This window comes from Jaculus jaculus, chromosome 4 (assembly GCF_020740685.1).
Source record: "Jaculus jaculus isolate mJacJac1 chromosome 4, mJacJac1.mat.Y.cur, whole genome shotgun sequence".
NCBI classification, from domain to species: domain Eukaryota; kingdom Metazoa; phylum Chordata; class Mammalia; order Rodentia; family Dipodidae; genus Jaculus; species Jaculus jaculus.
The window spans coordinates 156,313,218-156,328,252 of NC_059105.1; the positions used below are offsets into that span (position 1 = coordinate 156,313,218).

General features: G+C 41.0%; 1 protein-coding gene across 2 annotated transcripts in view; it reads left to right on the forward strand.

The window, feature by feature from the left end:
- Positions 1 to 15,035, forward strand: part of Snx4 (sorting nexin 4) — an 80,143-nt gene that overhangs the window by 1,799 nt on the left and 63,309 nt on the right. For both annotated transcript variants that reach the window (XM_045148430.1, XM_045148431.1), the window contains exons 2-3: positions 13,733 to 13,854; positions 14,890 to 15,025. In XM_045148430.1, the coding sequence (XP_045004365.1) occupies positions 13,733 to 13,854; positions 14,890 to 15,025 (258 nt within the window). The remainder of the gene's footprint in view (positions 1 to 13,732; positions 13,855 to 14,889; positions 15,026 to 15,035) is intronic.

Sequence of the window (15,035 nt, forward strand, 5' to 3'; positions counted from 1 at the left end):
GCTCTGATTTTACATTTTTTTAATCTTATTTTTCAGAGAGGGGCGGGGAGGGAGGGGGAGGGGGGGGAATGAGAATGGGCGTGCCAGGGCCTTTCAGCCACTGTAAACAAATTCCAGATGTGTGCAGCCCCTTGTGTGCATGTGCGACATTGCATGCTTGTGTCGCTGTGCATCTGGCTGTGTGGGACCTGGAGATTCTAACATGCGTTCTTAGGCTTCACAGGCAAGTGTCTTACTAAGCCATCTCTCCAGCCCCTTTTTTTTTTTTTTTTGTCACTTGGAGCTTTTTTTTTTAAATGTGTTCTTTTGGATTTTTATTCCATACAAATATGCACATACAGACTGTTTCTTCCCCCAGCCAAATGCTAAGAATCCCAGGGCGTCACACACACTAGGTACTCTACTTCCTCCCAGACTTCTTAGGCTTTTTAAAAAAATTTTTTTTCTCAATTTTTATTAACATTTTCCATGAGTATAAAAAATATCCCAAGGTAATACCCTCCCACCCTCCACTTTCCCCTTTGAAATTCCATTCTCCATCATATCCCCTCCCCATCTCAATCATTGTACCTACATATATACAATACCAACCTATTAAGTACCCTCCTCCCTTCCTTTCTCTTCCCTTTATATCTCCTTTGTAACTTACTGGCCTCTGCTACTGAGTTTTTCCCTTCTCACACAGAAGCCCAATAATCTGTAGCTAGGATCCACATATGAGGGAGAACATGTGGCGCTTGGCTTTCTGGGCCTGGGTTACCTCACTTTGTATAATCATTTCCAGATCTATCCATTTTTCTGCAAATTTCATAACTTCATTTTTCTTTACCGCTGAGTAGAACTCCATTGTATAAATGTGCCACATCTTCATTATCCACTCATCAGTTGAGGGACATCTAGGCTAGTTCCATTTCCTAGCTATTATAAATTGAGCAGCAATAAACATGGTTGAGCACATACTTCTAAGGAAATGAGATGAGTCCTTAGGATATATGCCTAGGAGTGCTATAGCTGGGTCATATGGTAAATCAATCTTTAGCAGTTTTAGGAACCTCCACACTGATTTCCACAATGGCTGGACCAGATTGCATTCCCACCAGCAGTGTAGAAGGGTTCCTCTTTTTCCACATCCCCGCCAACATTTATGATTATTTGTTTTCGTGATGGTAGCCAATCTGACAGGAATGAGATGGAATCTCAATGTAGTTTTAATCTGCATTTCCCTGATGACTAGTGATGCTTATATGCCATTCATATTTCTTCCTTTGAGAACTCTGTATTTAGCTCCACAGCCCATTTTTTGATTGGCTTGTTTGATTCTTTTTTTTTTTTTTCATTATTTATTTATTTATTTGAGAGCGACAGACACAGAGAGAAAGACAGATAGAGGGAGAGAGAGAGAATGGGCGCGCCAGGGCTTCCAGCCCCTGCAAACAAACTCCAGATGCGTGCGCCCCCTTGTGCATCTGGCTAACGTGGGACCTGGGGAACTGAGCCTCGAACCGGGGTCCTTAGGCTTCACAGGCAAGCGCTTAACCGCTAAGCCATCTCTCCAGCCCTGTTTGATTCTTTATTAGTTAACTTTTTAAGTTCTTTGTATATCCTAGATTTTAATCCTCTATTATAGCTGGCGAAGATTTTTTCCCATTCTGTAGGTTGCCTCTTTGTTTTATTCACAGTGTCCTTTGCAGTGCAAAATCTTTGTAATTTCATGAGATCCCAGTGATTAATCTGTGGCTTTATTGCCTGAGCAGTTGGGGTTGTATTCAGAAAGTCTTTGCCAAGACCAATATGTTGAAGCGTTTTCCCTACTTTTTCCTCTAGCAGTTTTAGAGTTTCTGGTCTGATGTTAAGGTCTTTAATCCATTTGGACTTAATTCTTGTGCATGGAGAGATAGAAGGATCTATTTTCATCCTTCTACAGATAACATACCCAGTTTTCCCAACACCATTTGCTGAAGAGGCTATCTTTTCTCCAATGAGTATATTTGGCATTTTTATCGAATATCAGGTGGCTATAGCTACCTGGACTTACATCTGGGTCCTTTATTCTGTTCCATTGATCTACATGTCTGCTTTTGTGCCAGTACCACACTGTTTTTGTTACTATGGCTCTGTAGTATGGGTTAAAATCAGGTATGGTGATACCACCAGCCTTATTTTTTTTCAATTTAATTTATTAGTTTTCTTTTCAGCAAATACAGGCAGTTTGGTACCATTGTTTAGGCTCATCCATGATCTACCCCCTCCCAATGGACCCTCCTTGTTGATGTAAATGGGTCGTGCATTGTGGAGTTAGCCCCCAGTTATTGGTATGATAAATGTCTCTGCATATCATGACCCAACTCTGACTCTGACATTCTTCCGCCCCCTCTTCCGCAAAATTTCCCTGAGCCATGTTGGGTTCATTTTTGGTCTGCTTCAGTGCTGAGGTGTTGGGGGCCTCTGAGGCTTTGGCTCTCTGATTTGGTAGGAGTTGATTTTTCTCTGTGTTGGTCTCCTTCCCCGTTGTGCTAGTATCTGGTTCATCAGGAAAACATCACTCTTGCTTGTTTCGTCAATTTTCCTTAGTTTCAGTCGGGCCCCTTTTGAGGTATGTTGGGGTAGCTCTGTCCTTAGGATCTGCATCTATCTGAAAAAGAGAAGCAGATTCTGCAACAGAGAGTAAGTTAGCACCCGGAAAATTGAGTTAACACTTACTTTTTTGATAGAGAGTTTAATCGGTGTAGGCCCTCTTTTAGCCCATGATTGATGGTAGCTTGATATTGGAGAGTGGGCTTATGTTTGGATATGGTTCTGACTTGTTTCCCAACCACCAGCCTTATTTTTGTTGCTCAGTATTATTTAGGTATTTGAGGTTTTTTGTGATTCCAAATGAATTTTTGGATTGGTTTTTCTATTTCCATGAAGAATGCCTTTGGAATTTTGATGGGGATTGCATTAAATGTGTAGATTGCTTTTGATAAGATTGCCATTTTCACAATATTGATTCTTCCAATCCAGGAACAAGGGATGTTTTTCCACTTCCTAGTGTCTTCTGCAATTTCTTGCTTGAGTGTTTTAAAGTTCTCATTGTAGAGATTCTTTATTTCCTTGGTTAGGTTTATTCCAAGGTACTTTATTTTCTTTGATGCAATTGTGAATGGGAGTGATTCTCTGATTTTATCCTCTGTGTGCTTGTTGTTAGCATATATGAAGGCTACTGATTTTTGTGTATTTATTTTGTATCCTGCTATGTGGCTGTAGGTTTTTATCAGTTCTAACAGTTTGCTGGTAGAGTCTTTAGGGTCCTTTATATATAGAATCATGTCCTCTGCAAGTAATGATAACTTGATTTCTTCCTTTCCAATTTGTATCCCTTTTATGTGTGTCTCTTGCCTTATTGCTATGGCTAAGACTTCCAAAACTATATTAAATAGAAGTGGGGACAGTGGACACCCTTGTCTTGTTCCTGATTTTAGTGGAAAAGCTTCCAGTTTTTCCCCATTTAGTAATATGTTGGCTGTAGGCTTGTCATAAATAGCCTTTATTATATTGAGATATGTTCCTTCTATTCCCAGTCTCTGTAGGACTTTTATCTTGAAGGGATGTTGGATTTTGTCAAATGCTTTCTCAATGTCTAATGAGATGATTATGTGTTTTTTGTCCTTCAGTCCATTTATATGATGTATTACATTTATAGATTTGCGTATATTGAACCATCCCTGCATCTCTGGGATAAAGCCTACTTGGTCAGGGTGAATGATCTTTCTGGTATATTCTTGTATTTTGTTTTCCAATATTTTGTTGAGAATTTTTGCATCTATGTTCATGAAGGAGATTGGTCTGCAATTTTCTTTTTTTGTTCTATCTTTGTCTGGTTTTGGTATCAGGGTGATGCTGGCTTCATACGAGTTTTTAGAATTCCTTCTTTTTCTATTTCCTGGAAAAGCTTAAGAAGCAATGGTGTTAGCTCTTCCTTGAAGGTCTGGTAAAATTCAGCAGTGAATCCATCTGGGCCTGAGCTTTTTTTAGTTGGGAGATTTTTAATAAACTGTTCGGATCTCCATGCTTGTTATAGGTCTATTTAAGTGATTAATCTCATCTTGATTTAATTTACGTAGGTCATATAAATCAAGGAACTCATCCATTTCTTTCATATTTTCATACTTTGTGGAGTATATGCTTTTATAGTATGTCCCTATGATTTTTTGAATTTCTCTGGAATCTGTTGTGATGTTACCTTGTTCATCTCTGATTTTATTAATTTGTGTCTCTTCTCTCTTTCTTTTGGTCAGATTTGCTAAGGGTTTATCAATTTTGTTTATCCTTTCAAAGAACCAACTCTTTGTTTCATTAATTCTTTGGATTGTTTTTTTTTTTTGTTGTTGTTGTTGTTTCTATTTCATTAATTTGTGCCCTAATCTTTATTATTTCTTCCTGTCTACTGATTTTTGGTTTGCCTTGTTCTTCATTTTCCAAGGCTTTAAGGTGAAGCATTAGGTCGTTTACTTGCGATCTTTCTAATTTCTTAATATAGGCACTTAAGGCTATAAATTTACCTCTTAGAACTGCCTTCATTGTGTCCCAGAGATTTTGGTATGTTGTGTTCTCATTATCATTTGACTCTATAAATTTTTTGATTTCCTTCTTGATTTCTTCATTGACCCATTCATTATTTAGTAGTGTATTGTTTAGTTTCCATGATTTTGTGTATGCTCTATAGCCTTTCTTGCTATTGATTTGTAGTTTGATTCCATTGTGGTCAGATAGAATGCAAGGAATTATTTCAATTTTCCTGTGTTTGTTAAGATTTGCTTTTGTCCTAATATTTGGTCTATTTTAGAGAACGTTCCATGTGCAGCTGAAAAGAATGTATATTCTGCCGCATTTGGATGAAGTGTCCTGTATATATCTGTTAAGTCCATTCCTTCTATGACCTCATTTAGTCCAGATGCCTCTCTGTTTATTTTTTCCCGGGATGACCTGTCAATTGATGAGAGTGGGGTGTTAAAGCCACCCACCACCACTGTGTTTGGTGTTATTTGTGACCTTAGTTCTAATAGTGTTTGTTTGATGAATTTGGGAGCCCCCATGTTAGGTGCATATATGTTTAGGATTGTAATGTCCTCCTGTTGGAGTGTGCCCTTAATCAATATAAAGTGACCTTCCTTATCTTTCTTGACTAGCATTGGACTGAAGTCTACCTTGTCAGATATTGGGATGCCAACCCCTGCTTGTTTTCTAGGCCCATTTGCTTGAAACACCGTTTTCCAGCCTTTCACCCTAAGATAATGTCCATCCTTTGTAGAAAAGTGAGTTTCTTGGAGACAACAAATTGTAGGATTCTGCTTTTTAACCAAGTCTGCAAACCTATGTCTTTTGGTTGGGGCATTGAGGCCGTTGATATTAAGAGATATTATTGAAAGGTGTGTGTTTATGTTTGCCTTTTTTTTTTTTTTTTGTGGTTCCAGTTCTTCCTTTGCTCTCTTGTGTTAATTAGTATTTGAGTATTGCTTGTTTTTTCCAGGTTCCTTATATGTGTGCTTTTTCTTCTCTTCGGCATGGAGGATTCTTTCAAGTATTTTCTGTAGAGCTGGTTTTGTCTTCAAATACTCCTTTAGCCTGCTTTTGTCATAGAATGTTTTTATTTCTACGTCTATTTGAATGGATAGCTTTGCAGGATAAAGTAACCTTGGTTGACAATTGTTATCTTTCAGAATTTGGAATACATCATTCCAAGCCCTTCTGGCTTTTAAAGTTTTTGTTGAGTAATCTGCTGTAATCCTGATGGGCTTGCCTTTGTAGGTAACTTGATTTTTCTTTTTAACTGCTTTCAATATTTTTTCTTTGGATTGTGTGTTTGGAAGTTTGATTATAATATGGTGAGGAGAGGTTCTTTCCAGGTTTTGTCTGGCTGGTGTTCTAAAGGCTTCCTGTATCTGCATTGGCACCTCTTTCCCAATTTGGGGGAAGCTTTCTTCTGTGATTTTGTTGAGGACGCCTACTATGCCTTTGGAGTGATATTCTTCTCCTTCTACTATGCCTGAATTCTTATGTTTGATCTTTTCATAGTGTCCAGAATATCTTGAAATTCCTATTCATACTTTTCTATTAGTTTGTCTTTCTCTTTGTTGGACTGTATTAGATCTGCCACCTGGTCTTCTAGTTTAGATATTCTGTCCTCTCCTTCATCCATTCTACTGGTGAGATTTTCTAAAGAGGTTTTTTTTTTTTTTTTTTTCATTAACTGTGTTCTTCATTGCTAGTAATTCTGACTGGTGTTTCTTTATTATTTCTATTTCCTTATTTATGTCTTGTATTGCCTTCCTTATTTCATTAAATTGGTGTCCTGCTTCTTCTTTGATTCCTTTGATTTCCTCTTTGATTCCTTGGATTTGTTCTTTGACTTCTTTGAACATATTTACAATCATTCTTTTGAAATCTTTCTCAGGCATTTCCTCCAACTCGTTTTCACTGGAGGTCATCTCTGATGCATTAATACTTTTTGGTGGATTTATATTGTCTTGATTTTTGGTGTTTCTTGTGTTATAATGTATATTTTTTTTCATCTTGGATTAAGTTAATGCTTGGATTTTCTAGTTAGCTGGGTATTCTTAGCTGTATCAATTGATCTGATGTTATATATCTTCAGTGTAGGAGATTAAGATATTAGGTGTGGCTCTTAACACTCAGAGTATCTAGAAAAGTGTTCCTAGGGGTTGAGTTTGCCTGCTATGGGAGTATTCAAGTAGGCTGAGAGGAACAAAATATAGGTAGATTCTAAAATTTAACTAAACACTGTACACATTCAATCAACAACAGCACCGAGTATTTATGCAAGAGTAGGTGTTATAACCACCAGATGGTCTAGCAACAAAGAGGTTAAGATTTCTGGTCTGTTGAGGGATCCAAGTCAGCTTGTGACCAAGTGAGACCCTTCCCTGGTACAATCCCAGTTACCTTTTTGGATGATTTTGGTCTCAGTCAAGTAGGCTGGCTGGGTCGCTGGACCGCTGTTCTGTTTTCTGGAGCTGGGCACTGGCTTTTCCTGTGGGGTGAACCGAGCCTGGTACCTGTGGTCCTGCAGATAGGCACCCCCGCTGCCACTGCTGAAGCTGTCGTCCAGCCCTATTTTTACATTTTTATTTGTTTATTAGCAAGCAGAGAAAATGGGGATGCCAGGGTCTCTTAAGTGTTGCAGTGGAACTCCAGGTGCATTTGGCTTTACATGGGTACTGGGGAATCAAACCTGGGTTGTTAGGCTTTGCAGGCAAATACTAAGCTATGTCTCCAGTCCCTTTTTAATTGTTTTTTAAAAATATTTATTTTTCTTTATTTATTAAAGACAGAGGGAGAGAGAGAGAGAGAGAGAGAGAGTGCACATCAGGGCCCTTAGTCAATACAAACGAACTCCAGATGCATGCGCCAACTTGCCCATCTGGCTTATGTGGGACATGGAGAAGCAAACCTGGGCCCTTAGGCTTCGCAGGCAGGTACCTTAACCACTAAGCCATCTCTCCAGTCCTATTTTTATTTATTTATTGGTTTTTCAAGGTAGGATCTCACTCTAGTCCAGGCTGACCTGGAATTCACTATGTGGTCAGTCTCAGGGTGGCCTTGAACTCATGATGATCCTCCTACCTCTGCCTCCCGAGTGCTGGGATTAAAGATGTGCGCCTCCATGCCTGGCTTTATTTTTTTCTTGTTGACAAATTCCTTAATTATAGACAATAAATCGTAATAATTCCCTCCCACCCCACTTTCCCCTTCACAACTCCACTCTCCATCACATCCCCTCCCCCTCTCAGTCAGTCTCTCTTTTATTTTGATGTCATCAATTTTTCCTCATATTATACTGGTCCTATTTATATAGGTAGCGTCAGACACTGCAAGGTCACCAAAAGGCACCATAGTGCTGAGCACTCCTCTGTCACTTCTCAGCACTATGGTGTCTTTTGAGTCATCCCAAGGGTACTGCCATCTGAAAAGAGAAGCTTCTCACACCAAAAGTGAGAGTCTGGCCAGCATAATATGTGCATGTAGCCAGACACCAGCAGGTGTTACACCCCTAGGGCTCATGACTGCCCCCATCGTAGGTTTTTAGTATCAGGGAACTCCAGTCCAATTAGTGAGCAGTTGGTTCCCCCCATAACAGACATGCCACTATTGCACCCATTGGCTCATTTGGCCCAGCTCGCCAAACTTAAGGTTTGCTGTGTCCACTGTTGTTTATTGCCACTGGTGACTTCTCTCTCTCCCATGGAGCTGCATGCAGCGTAGCTTTTTTTTTCTTTCTTTCTTTTCTTTTTTTTTTTTTTTAGCTTTGTGTCATCTTGTCTACAGGGAGGAGGTTTTTAGCTCATCTCCAGCAGGATTTCTCAGTGACCTTGCTGCAGCCCATGTGGAGTCTTCAGCAGTAGGGTCTTATCTATTCTTGGTTGGAAACCAAGAGCCTTGGCATTGGCTTGTAATGTTTTTTAGGAAGGGAGAGAGAGAGGAAGAGACAGGTAGAGAGAATGGATGTGCACCGGCCTCCAGCCACTGCAAACTCCAGGTGCATGCACCTCCTTGTGCATCTGGCTTTACGTGGGCACTGGGGAATCAAACCTGGTTCCTTAAGCTTCACAGGCAAGTGCCTTAACTGCTAAGCCATCTCTCCAGCCCTCCTTTTTTGATTTTTGAGGCAAGACTGGCTTAGAACTCACTATATAATAGCCCAAGATGGCTTTGAATTCAGAAATCCTCTTGGCTTCAGCCTCCCAATTGCTGGGATTACAGGTGTGAGCCTCCACACCTGGCTATATTTACCTTTTTTTTTTTTTTTTGAGTTAAGATATCAGTCTAGCCAGGGTTGACTGGGATATCTGAATCCCAGGCTGACCTTGAACTCACAGTGATCCTCCTACTTCTGCCTCCCAATTGCTGGGATTAAAGGCATGGGCCATCGTACCTGGCTCATTCATTTCTTTTTAATATTTTATTTCTTTGAGTGAAAGATAGAAACAGAGAGAGACTGAGACTGACTGACTACATGCATGTCAGGGCCTTTTGCCACTGCAAATGAACTCCAGGTGCATGTGCCACTTTTTATGTCTGGCTTTCTGACTTCACATAAATACTGGGGAATTGAACCTGGACCTTCAAGCAAGCACTTATAACCACTGAGCCATCTCCCCAGCCCTTATCCATTATTTTTTTTTTATTTATCTTTTGGGGTTTTTTAAATAAATTTTATTTGAGGGCTGGGGAAATGGCTTAGCGGTTAAGGTGTTTGCCTGAGAAGCCTAAGGACCCTGGTTCGATTCCCCAGGACCCTAGTAAGCCAGATGCACAAGGGGATGCAAGCATCTGGAGTTTATTTGCAATGGCTCGAGGCCCTGGTGTGCCTGTTCTCTTTCTTTCTTTGTTTTTTAATATTTTACTTATTTATTTATTTGGGAGAGAGAGGAAGAGGGAGAGAGTGAGAGAATGGGCATACCAGGGCCTCGAGTCACTGCAAATGAAGTCCATATGCCTGTGCCACCTTGTGCATCTGGCTTACATGGGTCCTGGGGAATCGAACCAGGGTCCTTAGGCTTCTCAAGCAAACGCCTTAACCGCTAAGCTATTTCCCCAGCCCCGTTGTCTCTTTCTATTGGTCCCTTCCTCCGTTTTTCTCTCTCTTTCTCTCAAATAAATAAATAAAATATGTTAAAAATATTTATTTGAGAGAGAGAGGGAGAAAGAAAAAAACAGAGACTGGATGGGCCAGGACATCCATCCACTGCAAAGAACTCCAGACACATGTGTTACCTGTGCCTCTGGCTTTATGTGGGTACTGGGGGATCAAACCTAGGTCCCTAGGCTTTGCAGGCAAGCGTCTTAACCACTAAGCCATCTTTCCAGCATCCAATTTATATAGCTTTAATTGCTTATACTTTGGATAGCATAATTAAGATGCCATTGTTTAATCCAAGATTACAAAGACCTACCTATATTTTCTTCTAAGAGTTTTATTATATAGCTCTGACATTTGGACAATTAATCATTTTGGATTTATTTTATATGTGGCAAATGATTTCATAGTTCTTGTGATTCAGTGAGATAAGATTGCTGACTACAAGGCACACAGCGCTTAGTGCCTGGTAGCTGGTACTATTATGACATGATTTGTTGAAGAAACTGCCAAACAGCCTGGGGACATGGTGTAGAGATTAAAGGTACTTTCTTGCAAAGTGTGCCAGCGTAGGTTTTAGTTCCTCAACTACCCACAGAAAGCCAGACAAGCATTTGATTGTATGAGCAAGGGATCTTGATGCACCCATAAACAGACATGCACATACATGGCAAATAATCTGTTTTTAAAAAGAAGCTGCCAGGCTGGAGAGATGGCTTACCAGTTACGCCACTTGACCCCACTGCTTTTCCTAGAAGGAATCTGCTGTATTTTATTTAATTATTTGGGAGCAGAAAGCAATGGACCCTGAGCCTTGGAAGGTGTGGTAGAGATATTTCAGTGCTGAGCACTCCTCTGTCACTTCTTCTCAGTACCATGGTGCCTTCTGAGTCATCCCAAGGTCACTGTCGTCTGAAAAGAGAAGCTTCTCTAATCAAAAATGAGAGTAGCATTAATACATGGGTATGAACATTAAGAGAAGTGCTTACTGGGCAGTTTGATGAGTATATACATTTATATATACATTCAGCAGACGTTATACCCCTAGCCCTAGGGCTCATGACTGCCCCTATTGTAGGTTTTCAGTAACAGGCATGTATTCCCTCCTGTGGAGTGGGTCTCCAGTCCAATCAGAGAGTGGTTGGTTTTCCCCATAACAGACATGCTACTACTGCACCCATTGGATTATTTGGCCTGGCTGGCCAAACTTAAGGCTTTCAATGCCCACTGTTGAGTATCTTCACTGGTGATTTCTCTCTATTCCATTGAACTGTATGCAGCGTGGCTTTTTCCAGCTTTCTGTCAGCTGGTCTACATGGAGGAGGTTTTCAGCCCAGCTCCAGCAGGATTTCTCAGTGACCTTGCAGCCCAAGTATGTGGAGTCTTCAGCAATAGAGTCTTACCATCCCTTCCTGGTGGGAAATCAAGAGCCTTGGCAATGGCCTGTAATGTTTTGGGGGCATCAGGAACTTCCCTAGCCAACAGCTCACTGGAAGGTATTCCATTCCTGGCACTGAAATTTTTCTAGCAATCTATGGCATCAGGGTGTGCCATTGTCCAAAAAAATAGGAGTAGGTTTTCATATGACTTATTCATACCCTCTTAGATTTTAATTAGCTCTCCCCACACCTTTTCTTTACTCAGTCTCTTCCCCTGACCTCACTTAGGCCTTTCCACCCCCATTAATCTACTTATATATATATATATATACAATACCATCCTTTTAAGTACCCCCTCCCTTTCCTTCTATTCCCTTTATATCACCTGTGTAGCTTACTGGCCTCTCCTACTGAGTTTTGATTTTTTCTTTTCCACTCCCGAGGTAGGGTCTCACTCTAGCTCAGGCTGACCTGGAATTCACCGTGTATTCAGGGTGGCCTCGAACTCTCGAACTCTCAGTGTTCTTCTTACATCTGCCTCCCGAGTGCTGGGATTAAAGGCGTGCGCCACCATGCCTGGCTTCCTATTGAATTTTATTCCAGCTCACACATCATTTGTAGCTGGGATCCACATATGAGAAGAGAACATGCGATGTTTGGCTTCCTGGGCCTGGGTTTCAGTCTGCTGTTCTTAAACCCAGCCTCTGTCCCAAGAATGCAGCCTATAAACCACTGTCAAAACATTTAAGCAGATAATTAAAATGAATATAAATGAGTTTCTTTTTGTTAAAATTGAATTGCCTGCTGAAAATCTTGCCTTTTTGTATATATGCTGTACTGTTTTATTTGTGTATAATTTCATACATGCATGCATATGTGTTTTAGTTAGAAAGGTATTTGATTTTAGTTACACCAAAAAAATTGGTATGAATATTTAGGATCATTAATCTTTTTATATTTATTTGTTGATTTTTTTTTTTTTTTTGATTTTTGTTTTTTTGAGTTGGAATCTCACTCTAGCCCAGGCTGACCTGAAATTCACTGTGTAGTCTCAGGGTGGCCTCGAATTCAAGGTGATCCTCCTACCTCTGCTTCCCAAGTGCTAGGATTAAAGACGTGTGCCACCAGGCCTGGCTATTTTAATTTTTATTAATTTGAGACAGAGAATGGGCATGCCAGAGCCTCTAGTCACTGCAAACGAACTCCAGATGCATTGAAAGGCCCAAGAATTCAGAAGCCCAGAAATACTATCACGCTCCAAAGGGAGCTTAAGCGGGCCCCTGCATACCTCAAACTCCAGGCTTTACTCTCTGTTGAAAGCAAGTAAAGAATCCCTCTTCTCATTATATCAGAGCTCGCTCCTAATATAAAACTAGGTAAAAAGGACATGAGATAGCCCTCAAGGATGGGAAATGAGTAATAAAGTAAAGCACTTATTTGGTTTCTATAAATAGCCTGCACCATAAGCCTTAATAGCCCACACCGTAAGCCGTAGTAGCCTGCACCATAAGCCGTAGCAGCCTGCCTCAGACCACCAAGGTCATAGGAGACTGATACCACACTCTGCTGCTCCCACCCAAGGACCTGCGCAAATGCTGACCACCAAGGTCATAGGAGACTGATTGGTCCACGAGGGGCTTGAACAAATTAAACTAATTGGCTTAGAAACTATGGAGTGGCACAAACTGACTGGCTTGCACCCCGCGGGCTCCTGATGTTAATAAAATGATTGGTCTAATGCACAGGCTTTGTTAGAAACCCTATAAAAACTGTCCCGTTCCTGCATTCGGGGCTCTGCAGTCCTCTACCCTTGTGCCATGTACGACTGTGGGCCCCAGCGCGCTTGGAATAAAATCCTCTTGCAGTTTGCATCAAGACTGCTTCTCGTGAGTGATTTGGGGTGTCGCCATATCTGGGCAGAGCGTGGGGCCCTCGTTTTGGGGTCTTACAGTATGTGCTGCCATGTACATGTGGGTTCTGGGGAACTGAACCTGGGTCCTTAGGCTTTACAAGCAAGGACCTTAAACACCAAGCCATTTCTCCAGCCCTTCATTTTTTTTTATCTTTTTTTTTGTTTGTTTGTTGTTGTTTGTTTTTCAAGGTAGGGTCTCGCTCTAGCCCAGGCTGACCTGGAATTCACTATGTGATTTCAGGGTGGCCTTGAACTCACAGCAATCCTCCTACCTCTGCCCCTGGAGTGCAGTGATTAAAGGCATGGGTCACCACACCCAGCTTTTTTTTTTCTTTTTTCTTTTTAGTTTTCTGAGGTAGGGTCTCACTGTAGCTCAGGCTGACCTGTAATTCACTCTGTAGTCTCAGAGTGGCCGTGAACTTATGGTGACCCTCCAACCTCCGCCTTCTAAGTGTTGGAATTAAAAGGTGTGAGCAGCTATGCTATGCTGGGCTTTTTGAATCAATAGTACCCTTAAGATACTTCTGAAAAAGCTAATGTGCTCAGTGTGTTAATAGAGAGGTTTCCATTTGCAGCTGTCACTTAGTAACCCCTAACAACTCAAAAAATATAAGAAATGATTTTGAAATGTGTACCAATAGTGGGTTTTAGTATAAATTAGCTGGGAATTTTTCAGTATCATTGTCACGAGCATATGTTACACAAAAATAATTACATTTTCTTACACACATTTAACTTTGATCACATTCATCCTCTCTAATACTTAGCAATACTATCTTAAAGGGGTGTGTTGTTGTTCTTCAGATGGCAGAAAATAACTTTTGGTTGAAGAAGATAGAAATCAGTGTTTCAGAAGCAGAAAAACGAACTGGAAGAAATGCTATGAACATGCAAGAAACATATACTGCGTACCTCATTGAGACCAGGTGGGTAATGGGAACTAGGTTTAGATTTAGGTAGAAAATTTTTTCTGGTAGCTAGTGTCTGTAATGTAATGCTTAATAGACTGAGATTGAATAATGAAAAAGTTATTTTTGGGGGGGATTTGAAGAGGGTCTTACTCTGGCATAGGCTGACCTGGGATTCACTGTGTAGTCTCAGGGTGGCCTTGAACTCATGGCAATCCTCCTACCTCTTCCTCCCAACTGTTGGGATTAAAGGTATGCACCACCATGCCTGGCTCCCAAATTTTTTTTTTTTTTTTTTTTTTTTTTTTGGTTTTTCAAGATAGGGTCTCACTCTGGTCCAGGCTGACCTGGAATTAACTCTGTAGTCTCAGGGTGGCCTTGAACTCACGGTGATCCTCCTACCTCTGCCTCCTGAGTGCTGGGATTAAAGGCGTGTGCCACCATGCCCAGCCCCCAAATTTTTTATATTTATTTTTATTTACTTACTTGAAAGGAGAGATAAAGAGGTGGAGAGAGAGAAAAAATGGGTGTTTTAGGGCCTTCAGCCACTGCAAATGAACTCCAGACACGTACTACCTTGTGCATCTGGCTTACATGGGTCGTAGGGAATTGAACCTGGATCCTTTAGCTTTGTAGGCAAGCTCCTTAACTGCTAAACCATCTCTCCAGCCCAGCATTTTTTTTTTTTTTTTTTTTTTTTTTTGAGGTAGGTTCTCACTTCAGCCAGGGTGACCTCTGTAGTCTCAGGGTGGCCTTGAACTCACTGTGATCCTCCTACCCCTGCCTCCCAAGTGCTGGGATTAAAGGCAAGTGCCACCACGCCCGGCCTAAATGCACTTTCTTGCAAAGCCTGACAACTTGGGTTCAGTTCTCCAGTATCCATGTAAAGCCAGGTGAACAAAGTGGTGCACACGTTTATTTATAGTGGCAGGAGGCTGTGACACACATTCTCTCTCTCTCTCTCTCTCTCTCTCTCTCTCTGCATCTTTCTGGCTGTCTTTCACTCTCAAATAAGTAAATAAACGTAATAGAAATGTTCTGTTTCCTTTTCAGGTCAGTTGAACATGCTGATGGTCAGAGTGTCCTCACAGACTCACTGTGGAGGCGCTATAGTGAGTTTGAGTTGTTGAGAAACTACCTTTTAGTTTACTATCCACACATTGTTGTGCCACCTCTTCCAGAGAAACGGGTAAGAAGTG